This window comes from Oryzias latipes, chromosome 16 (assembly GCF_002234675.1).
Source record: "Oryzias latipes chromosome 16, ASM223467v1".
Lineage (NCBI taxonomy): Eukaryota > Metazoa > Chordata > Actinopteri > Beloniformes > Adrianichthyidae > Oryzias > Oryzias latipes.
The window spans coordinates 19,547,768-19,558,369 of NC_019874.2; the positions used below are offsets into that span (position 1 = coordinate 19,547,768).

Genomic DNA, 10,602 nt, shown 5'->3' on the forward strand with positions numbered 1-10,602 from the left:
GCTCCTTTCTGGTTCTTTAACTGCAAACCAAAGGCTCCTGTGTGGCTCCACAGCCTTTCCTTTTGCAGGCTGCAGGTTCAACAGTACTCATAGGCTGAACATGGCTACTGGTCGGACCCGGTAGGCTGCGACACCATAGCAACTCCCTTTGACCCCTCCCTCCCTCAGCATTCGCAGCATCACCCCTCGCACTGCACAGTCATATTTGGTCCTCCGGAAATATCCACAGCTCGGGTAAGCCAGTCCCAATGCAGTGAGGGTATGGGTGGAGTATGGCTTAAAATACAGATTAAATGTATAGGGAGCGTGTTCGGTGCTTCCTGCGCCGGCTTTGGCTGAAGGAGCTGGAATAAAAGGCTGCGCGCCGGGAAAGTTTGTCCTGAAGCTGCGCTCTCGGCGTCTCGGACCTTCAGCTCTAAAATGGCTGGCTGGAGGTCCGAGGAAAGTCCGGCGCGAAGGGAAGGACACGCTCGCCGCCGAGGCTGCGTGTAATAGACGCAATTCTCTGCACCGCGTGACGCGTCGTCCCAGGTCCGAGCGCTGTCAAAGCGCACACGCAGCTGCAGCATACATCCGCGCTTCGGACCTAGGACTGTGCGTAATGGCGTCTTCCACGGACAGTTTTTTTTTTCTCTTAGATTATCTCCACACACATTTTCTAATGCATCATGCAAAATAGACGGTGGGCGAAGAGCACGCGGATGCGTTTGGGAAATGACAGCTTTCAGGGTACGTGCGACGTGATGCGGATGCTAGGAGACGGAGGTAGAGGTTGTTATTTGCATAAATCGGACCCCTCTGTGATCTTTCTGAGGACGATCACAGATCCCAACGATACAAATTCACTGATATTTCTTTAACTCTAATTTAAGAGAAGCTGCAGGGGGATCTGACGGGTTCAAGCATCCCATACCGGTTTAAATAGGTTACATATTCTGCCTAAAGACTATTATATGTCATTTGATGTCAAAACTGGTGATGGATTTTTTTACCTCAATAATGATAATAATAATAATAATTGGTTAATATATCTAAACAATTTTTTAAAATTTAATCCAATTTTAACATTTTAACATGTAATTTATTTCCCCCACTCACATTTGTTATCTTTATTTAACAGAAATATAAATAGGTATGCCCCAAAATGGACTCTCAGTTGGCCTCAGTCCTGACCAGTGGCAGCCTGGGAGTCCAAAATGGCAGCCAGTGTGGAAAGGATGCAGAGGATGGGACTGATGTCTTTTTGGACCCAAAGGATATAATCCTGCCCAGCACCAAACCAGGTAACCTCAAGTCCTGCTCTGTCAAGGCAGCTCTGACCATCAGGCAAGATGCTCAATCAATCAATGGGAAAAAGCCAGAAGTGGGCGGGACTACTGAGCCAGCTACTCAAGAAGATGGTAAGATTGGTGGGTTCAGGCAGCCAATTACAGTAAAGACAAGAGTGCCGGCTCTGCAAAAGCAGCCAATAAGAATCAAAATTGTTGTTCCTCAACATTGCAAGAAGCAAATCACAAACTCTACCATCAGCCTGACCAAAGACTTTGCTGGCTCACAGTTTAAACGACCCGTCTTGGTCTCTGCTGCAGCAGAAAAAAGCAGAAATCAAATTCACATTTCTGCTGATGAAGATGGAGACACGCATCAAAAAAACAAGGAAAAAACTGAAGTGGGATCTTCGGGAGAGAGGGGGGCTATTGTGAGTAAAGAGGGAGATGTTTTGGATGTGAAGATTGTTCACATGGACAGACCAGAGGGCAGTTTTATCTCCAGCATTAATGCCGTAGAGATCCTGAGCCACCAGATGATTAAAGAGGACACAACAGAGGGCGAAACTGAGCAAAATATTCCTTTAATTCTGCACGAAATAGACTTGAAGTCTTGCACAGCATTTAATGAGGTGGAGGAACAGACAGAGCCGCTGGACCTGAGTTTGCCTAAGAAAAGAGAAAGCCGTGAGAGGAGGGGGGGAGGTTTCCTGGATGAGCAATACTGTGAGAGCTCACTAATCATGGAGGTGGATGAATATGAGGGAGACGGAGACAGAGACATGGTGGAGGAGGACGAGGATGAAGACTCTGAGCTGCGTCTGAGTGGGAAAGACACACCTGGAGAACCCCTGCAGTCTCTCTCTGTCCTTTCAGCTGATGTCCTTTCACCTCTCCCTTCAGAGGACTGTGACACGAAAAACATCCTTCTCATCGATGACCAGGGAATTCCATACACTCTTAGTCAAGATGGAATCAAAGTGCCGCAAGTGGATGCTTCCATGCCGGAAGTTGTTCAGACTGACTTACCAGAGACAGAAGATAAGAGGACATCCCTCTCACCCACATTGGCAAGTCCAAGTCTCAGTCAACATTTAGATACAGCACTAAATGCACCCTTGAGTGACTTCTACGCCCCAACTTCCCCTGTCTGTGATCTGTCCTCCCAAACGAGCGATCAGTTCAAAGCCTCCGAAGTCCTCACAGGTTTGATGGCAAACTCTGATCTATCAGATGCTGCAGAGTTGAAGGTTAAAGCTGCTCAGGACGATAGTGCAGTTTTGTCCACTTCTTCTGGGATGTCATTCCCCACCCCACCCATTCAGATCCTTGCAAATCCATCTGCTAATGCTCCACTTCTCTTCCTGTCATCCTCTTCGTCCCCCTCCTCCCAGCTCTCCACAGCTCCAGCTGGCCTCCCGCTACCCATTCCTGTTCCTTCAGGTGGTGCATCCACCCCTGTGTTCCTGCTTCTCTCCTCTGTACCATCCTCAACTGGAGACGCCACCTCCACCCCTGTCGCAGTTCTGGACCCTTCAACCGGTCAGTTCTCCCAGATTACAGCTGCTGCAGCTCCAATCTCCCTTCCTTTGTCCTCAGGACAGGTCAATGCTCTGGGATCCCCCCTACCCATGCTGTCTCACCCTCTCATCCTGTCAAACATGAACAACGTGACCTCCGGTCCTGTTCTCACCTCACTCGCTGTCCCTTCAACCGCTCTTGCACTGCAGGATGAACACCAGAAGGCAGCTCCTCTAATTCAGGCTCAGATGAGCTCCTCTGAATCAAACCCTGGAAGTGAAGCCATATCTGCCGAGGATGTTTCAAGTGAAACCGATAAGCCATTGACTTTTGCAGCATCTCCTCTTCAGTCTCAGTTAGCAACATTTGACTCCCTGTCTCAACCCACTTTGGAGGCCCAATCGCCACCCTCCGACTCCAAATTTGACTCATCAGACCTTCCCTCTGAACACTTGCCTCTGGATGACCATCTCTACTTCTCCAATATGGCTCCCCCTTCCCCGCCCATTGGACCAATCCTGTCTTCAGGCAAACTTGATTCCCTCGATCCCCTGGACCCTCTCTCGCCTGGTGAGGCTTCCAACAGCCTGGGCTCCCGCAGGGTGCTGTGCTGCCAGTTGTGCCCTCGGATCTTCTTTTACCTCTCTGATCTTGAGCGCCACGCCATAACTCATTCACAGAAGAAGCCTCATGTTTGCCAGCAGTGCGGCAAAGCCTTTAAACGTTCCAGCCATCTGCAGGTGAGTGCGCATCAGAGCTCAGCAAATCAAACTTAGAGACATCATTGCAGTGACAAAAAATGTTTCTTTTTATACTTTTTAGCCACTATAATTTAAGTTTTGAAGTCAACTTGGACTGCAGGGTATGGAGTTTGCATGGTCTCTAAAAATATGTATTTAATATATTTAATTTTTGAATTTGTTAATTATGCAAACAAAGAAAAGCAAGGATTTACTCAGCCGGAACACAGGCAGCAGATTGAGTGGGTCCAGCAGGGGCTCCATTTTAATCCTCAGTGGAGGCATTTAACCTTTTTCTGCTGTCAGACTCTGTTGCTTTTAAGTTTTCTGATCATTTTATTGTGTTTTTTTGTGTTTCTTTAAATAGAAGGGTTTTTATATTATCGTGAATCTGGGTTAAACTTAAATTAGTTCTAAATGCTTAAGTGTGCTGAGCTTGATTCAACTTTGTTGAAAAAAAGTCATACTTTCTTAAAAACAAAAAGTTTCCTCTTATTGGTCGAAGAACATTGTGAAGAAAATTGTGCTCTTATCTCTGACAGTTTTAACACGCCAACACGGTCAATCAACCATTAGCTTATAGTCATATTTATACAGCATCTGTTAGATAGAATCACTAACAGGTTCGCTTATATTTCAAAAAATATCGACAACTTTTCAGAGCTGCTATGCAAAAAGGTAAAATCTTGAGCAGGCGTAAAAAAAAAAAGGTTAAACCTATTAGTGACAAATTTTTGTCAAATCCCTAATGCCTTGTTTTAGAGGCAGACAAAAAACATTTTTAAAATTTTTATTTTTTTAATTTTATTTTTGACGATGTTAAAGAACCCAAATTTATGTTCATATTGTCATAAGTTTAAATCCAAAGTTCACTTTAAATAACAAGAAATTTGTTATGATTTTGGGTGTAGTGGCTGTTTGTTTTTTTAAAAGAAGTCAACTCTGGTTCAATAATGAACTAAAGCAAATAGTTTCATGGTCTTTCTTGATCGTCAGGAGAAACATTTTGAACATAAAATAATAACAATGCTTTTGGATTTTAGATTCACTTTTAGCCGTAATAACTTCATAACTTTTTGCGGTCATCAAACTCTTGTATGATCAAGTTTATATCAAGCTTGCTGGCTACACACTTCCTAATTGGTAGACTGCAAGTTATAGAAAAGTTATGGTAAATTTAATAGAGACTGTAAGGAAGACAGGTTCTACGCCTGCAACAGGTCAAAATCATTACACTTCCACTTCTGTGCCTGACAGTAGGAATATTATATGGACATTAAGGTTCGACCACTCACAGTGTTCCATTTTTGTCTGAGGGTTGTGGTCTTCAAGCTTAGTGTAATTCCCATGTTTTATTAAGACAGACATATACTTCTAGAAACATAAACAGACTTAAATGGTTACCATGTCTGTGTCATTTTTCCTTTAAGTGGAATTCGAACCTCTGGGTAGATTATAAATAGTTTTTAATCATTTTTAGATTAATACAGGGTATCAATCATTCTCGTAAAGACAAACTTCAATGAACATTGTGTTTTGACATGTTAATGTGGGATATTCTTTTTACGATGGAGATCAGGAGCAGACGAAAAAAAATGTTGGAAAAAACTAGATGTGATGTAGAAGTTGTAGTCAGTGGGCCACAAGCTTACTGCTTCGCTCCAATCTTATTCATCCACTTGCAAAGATCCATGTACATCTTCGTTTTTCACGTCAGAGCTGGTATCTGGCTCTAAACTGTATTGATGGATAGCTCCAATGTTTCTCCCCATTTTTGTTCCAGAGATAACGTTAGGTTGGGCTTGTGAGGGGCTATAACCCTTGTGCTATCCTAGGCACTTTGACGTTGGGAGTTGGGTCATCTAGACCCACTAGACAGTGCGCTGAACCTTTTTTCTTCAATGATTTGTGATCTTCACTGGTGTCCATGGGTTACATGAAATCTTTCCACCTTTATCCACCTTTGTCATGGTAGGGAGAACACGTCAATGTAAGGGTGGGGTCATCTAAGATAGCACAAGGGTTAAGCTACATGAAAACACATGATGGGGATATCACCAACAGTCCCACAATTTAGAGGCAAATTTCTAGTGAACTACTGCCGCTCTACAGAAACTATGTCCTAGAAAACAACACAGGGTTTTTAATCTAGGCTAAAAACAGCATAGTCATAGTTAAAAGACCACTGAAAAAGCTTTTACAATAGATCAAAAATGAGCAGAATTGGACTTTAAGGCCACTGCTAACTTTTACTTTTTTTCCTGTTCTATCAAAATACACCTGGACACTCCAGAACAGAAGGTTGTGTACACTTGGTGACCATTTCATCAGCTACACCTGATGTGTATATATATATATATATATATATATATATATATATATATATATATATATATATATATATATATATATATATATATATATATATATATATATATATTAAATATAATGGAAGTAATTAACATGTATTTATAACAAACCTGCTTTAATCATGTCCTTTTTTTTTACACAAATTACCACATATATCATTACAAACCTTAAAATAAAAGCTATTAAAATTATTGTGTTAAAGTAAGACAGAATATTGTTTGTGCTTCATGTCAACACAGAGACACAAGCACATCCACACGGGCCAGAGGAACTTTGTTTGCTCCATCTGCACTAAGCGCTTCAGGGAAGCAGGTGAGCTCCAGCGCCACCAAAGGGTGCACACCGGGGAGAAGCCCTACCAATGCCAGCTTTGCCACACGCGCTTTGCGGAGCGCAACACCCTGCGTCGACACACCAAACGCAAGCACCCTTACCATCAGGTGGCTCTGGAAATGCTAAACAAGAGAAAGGACAAAGGAAGCAACGCAGGAGAAGCAGGAGGCAAAGCGGGAGTGCAGGAGGAAGAAGACAGCGCCGAATGGTACAGCTCAACCGTGTCCACTCTGGAGAAGTCTGAGTCGGAGACAGAAAGTTAACTCTCTCGAAGAACGGAGTTGTTCTCAGAACTACCCGTTCAACTGTAGTTATGCTCTGAACAATAACACTTAAGGGAGTGCTTGCAATATTTATTTCAGTTTTTAAAGGCTGTGTGTTTGTGTGAATGTACACGATCTCACGCCTTTTAAAGGGCCACAAGAAAACCTTTCCTAGACTGAAGAGATTCTGATTTAAATTTTCTGCAAAAGCAAAAGAAACTGCATTTAGAAACGGGACGTTCATATTAGCCCCAAAAGATTTTTAAACAACCCCACGATGAGACTGCATTTCCATGCAATCTGTTTTAAACCAAGTGCTCAAAAAGAAAGAAAAAATGAAAAAGTCATGTTTAGTCTAAAATCTTTGCTTGTAAATTTAAAGAGAACTAGTTTTAAGAGTTATACTAATGCACTATCTCATAAGAAAGATGAAATCTTTCCTGCCGTCGAAGACACTGTGAGTCATTTGCACTTGTATTTGATTTAAGCTCAAAGTTTAGTTTTTTACGTTGTGAACGAAGATGCTTTCCTAAACTTTTTTTGTTGCACGTTAATTTGATGTATTTATTCTATTTCATGTAAGATTTTGACCATTTGTTTTTGAGTTATTTTAACATAAACTATAAATATACACATTTAAAAGAAAAGTATAAATTAACTTGTTGGAATAAATTTTTTTGACATCTATAAATTGTTGCATTCATTTAAGTTTTTTGTTTAATCTCCTAAACTTGAATAAGGATATAATCTCTCTTTGCACTGTCTCAGTGATTTTGCTTCATGAAGGCTACAAGAAAAGCTTGAAGTACTACATTTTTTAAATTAACAAACATCATTCCAGCCCTTTTTTTTCTTGTGTTTCTGCTGCTTATTGTTCAGAGGGCAACACTGGTCTGTTGTGTATAAAGTTTGTCCAGCTCGGATGACAGAGTTACTGGAGAGAGACGTGAACAAAAAGGGATGCTTTTTTTCTTAAATTAAAGTATTTTTTGCAGTAAACCTACAGACATGCTTAACACTGTTGCACCCTTTGACAGGGATTTTAAGGGTCTGATGATTCTAAAAAATGGACTGAAATGATACGTTTACTTTCTCAAACCAATCAATGCGTTAACATATGTACCAGCACTTTGTGTTTTGATAAAATATGGTTTGGCTAAAACAAATTGGAAATAACCATCCAATGATGTAAAGAACTAATCTGTGTGGAAAAACTAGGAAGATTCATCAGAAGCTTTAATTATTTCTTGATGTAACTAAACCACACATCCTAAATACAAGAAATTGATAGATAGAAAGCAACAATTAGTAAAAAACAATGAAACAGACAACCCCCCCAAACAAACAAACAACTGAATAACAACAAAACCACAGACTCATACTGGGAAGTATGTAACAGTAATAAAACAGTGATAAAATCAAGAAAAAAACGTCCAATAGATTTGAAGCTTTGATGGTACATGTTTAAATATACCTAATGCATGCAATGAATGTGCTGCATTACCGTCATAGATGCTGGGGTTTCACTGCAGATAATAGCCTGAAATGTGTCTGTTGTCTTTATCGTTGGGGACAGTCTTCCACTCCAGCTCAGTCTGTCCTCAATGATCATCCATTAGAATTTCTGGGTCATTTTGATGCATGTTTATTCTTTGCATACTATCTTTCAACGTCAGGGAGTGAACTCAAGGTTGAGCTGTGTTGGCAGACAGTTTTTTTTTAAAGGGACTTCAGGTTTTCTGCAACAATTTTCACTGCAGATCTGTTTCTGTTTACAAGAAGCAGCCTGGGAGCCAAAAGATCCCAGCCATTCAATCTTTTTGACAGCTTTGCACCTTGAGAATACAAACTTCTCCAGAAGGCATTAGACTTTTAAAGATATCATGTATCACTGGAAAAAAAGCTGATTTATTGGAGATCTGTTTAGACATATGATTTCATTGAATTGTTTGCCATGTTGCACATTTAAGTCATACTTTATTATTTTATTTCTCATTATTTTTGCTAAAATCCTCAATGTAAGTAAAAAAAGGGATTTTTTCTTTTTATGTCAAGATGCTGCAGTGCCAGACAGAATAAACAGAATTTATAGGAGGACAAGCATTCCAACATTTATTTGCATGCCTTAGTTTATCACTTTTATGGGCATATCAGCATACCTTCATTAGTAAAAGAGATGCACTCTGCTGTCTTTGCCTAATGGAAATTGGCCCACGACAACAGCTTGTAACTTTCTTGCTGCATGTGCTCGTCAAAGCCTTGTCTATACTCTAAAGATCACTCTCGCGCTTAAGCCATTAAATTAGTACTGTTCTGTCTGGATGAAAGAGAAAAACAGACACAAAACAGATTCTGCCCTCTTAATTGACACCACTGGGCTGCAGCATCGCTGAGCCCACAAAGTCGTGGTGACGATGAATATTCAGAGGTGCGTGAAACCAGCGGTCCAGCTGGAGATGTGTGCGTGTGTGTGTTGTGCTTTACGTATGTCTCTGTGTGCACAGGTTGCTTTCCAGATTGTGCAGAGCTTCAAAGCTCTGTGATTGACAGACAGATGATGACAGACAGAAATCTGTGAAGTGTGTGCATAGATGTATGACAATTGCTTGTGTTTGTGATGCTGAAAGGGAAAGGGGCAATGGACCCTCTGAGTTGCCCGAGGCACATCGCCAAGTGATTGAAGTGACAAAGGTAAGGAGGAGTAAAGCCAGAATTGATGCAGTGATGAAGGGAGAAGCAGCAAATATAAAAAAAGTCTGTTACACTGTGTGCTTTAGCTTTTTGTGGTTCTTTGCCATTTAGTCATTTTAATGTATTTGTTTTATATCATCTCTGATCCACCATCAGAGTTTCCGTATTCCCAACGAGACCCTAAATGACAGAATGCTAGGTTAACAATGACCAAAACATGAGCTGTTGTTGCACATTTCGTCCATTTGAGGGCACACTTACATTTGTCTTGAGCTGTTAAGCTGGGCTCATTCTCCATGCTGTCTCAGCTGCCTCAAATGGTGGAGGGATACTTACTCCAGGGGTAAGAGGCGAGAGACAGTAAGCCTTTGAAGAACTGAGTCTACACTGAAACTCAGGCAACAAAGGAAAGAAGCACCTTTGGCATAAATATAAAATGACCTAATCGTACTCTTGTTGCACCATAAACATAAAAATCCAAACTTGATTTTTAGCAAGTTTTCTATAAAAAAAATGACTTCAATTCACAAATCGAAGATACATATCACAGTTTTGAAGAAAACAACGAGTTCTATGCCTATACAGTCCTTATTCCCCAGTGCAGAATTAGCAGTGCTGTGTGTGTGTGTGTGTGACAGCGTGAAGGACAGGAAGGTAACAGGTGTTAATCAGAAAGGGAGTCCCCTGCTGCAGAGGAGAGAGGGAGGCTGAGGTCATTGACCAGAAGGAAACACAATGACATCACCAAGACTAATTTGCTTTGCTGTCGCTGCAGCTGATGTCTGTCTGCATTAAGTGTGGGCGAGAAAGCACCAATGTGGGAAAAGTTGGAGGTTTTATATCAACTCAGAATAGGTAATAAGCACCTGAAACAACATTGTTTTTGACTCTTTGTTAAAGTCCCTCTCTGATCATCTTTTGATCTATTGTAAAAGCATTCTCCTTGGTCTTTTTCAATGTTGCCGTTTTTAGCCTATATCAAAAAACCTGTAGTTTTCTAGGATTTAGTTTCTGCAGAGTGACAGGAGTGCATCAGAAATCTGCCTCTTAGTTGCGGGCGGAACTGTCGGAGTGGTGTGAGCCTCCATTCATTTCCCAGCATCTCCTTGTTTACATGATCTCCCCCTATAGCTTACAGCCCCTACCCCAGTCTAACGTTACCATTGCAACAAAAATGGCAAGCAATATTAGGGCTATACCCAGCCGTACAGTTTTGAGACAGAAACCAGATGAGGAAAACAAAGATGTACAAAGATCTGTTTGTCTGTAGGTAGGCATCGGAATGGAGCGGTGCAGGGATCTTGTGGCCTGCTGATAGTAGTTTGTATGTAACAACTAAAAGCTTTTTAGAAAAAATCTTTTTTCGATTGGTCCTGATTCACAACAGTTTGAATAAAGAAGTACTTTGGAGCAGTT

General features: G+C 41.2%; 1 protein-coding gene across 2 annotated transcripts; it reads left to right on the plus strand.

Annotated features, from left to right (window-relative positions):
• The first annotated feature begins 143 nt into the window (after positions 1 to 143).
• Positions 144 to 7,836, plus strand: LOC101163928 (PR domain zinc finger protein 1). Of its 2 annotated transcripts, none has more exons than XM_004078180.4 (3): positions 144 to 234; positions 1,121 to 3,529; positions 6,139 to 7,836. In XM_004078180.4, the coding sequence occupies exons 2-3, from the start codon at positions 1,145 to 1,147 to the stop codon at positions 6,493 to 6,495; spliced, it is 2,742 nt and encodes a 913-aa protein (XP_004078228.1). In that variant the 5' UTR covers positions 144 to 234; positions 1,121 to 1,144; the 3' UTR covers positions 6,496 to 7,836. The 2 variants fall into 2 exon arrangements, with proteins under 2 accessions (XP_004078228.1, XP_011483676.1); XM_011485374.3 differs by lacking the exon at positions 144 to 234 and adding an exon at positions 256 to 729.
• The last annotated feature ends 2,766 nt before the right edge of the window (positions 7,837 to 10,602 follow it).

Excerpts from the sequence above, each read along its gene's own strand:
- LOC101163928 (XM_004078180.4), top strand. The coding sequence starts at position 1,145 with ATGGACTCTCAGTTGGCCTCAGTCCTGACCAGTGGCAGCCTGGGAGTC. Across the intron at positions 3,530-6,138 it reads AACGTTCCAGCCATCTGCAG|AGACACAAGCACATCCACAC; the intron begins GTGAGTGCGCAT and ends ATGTCAACACAG.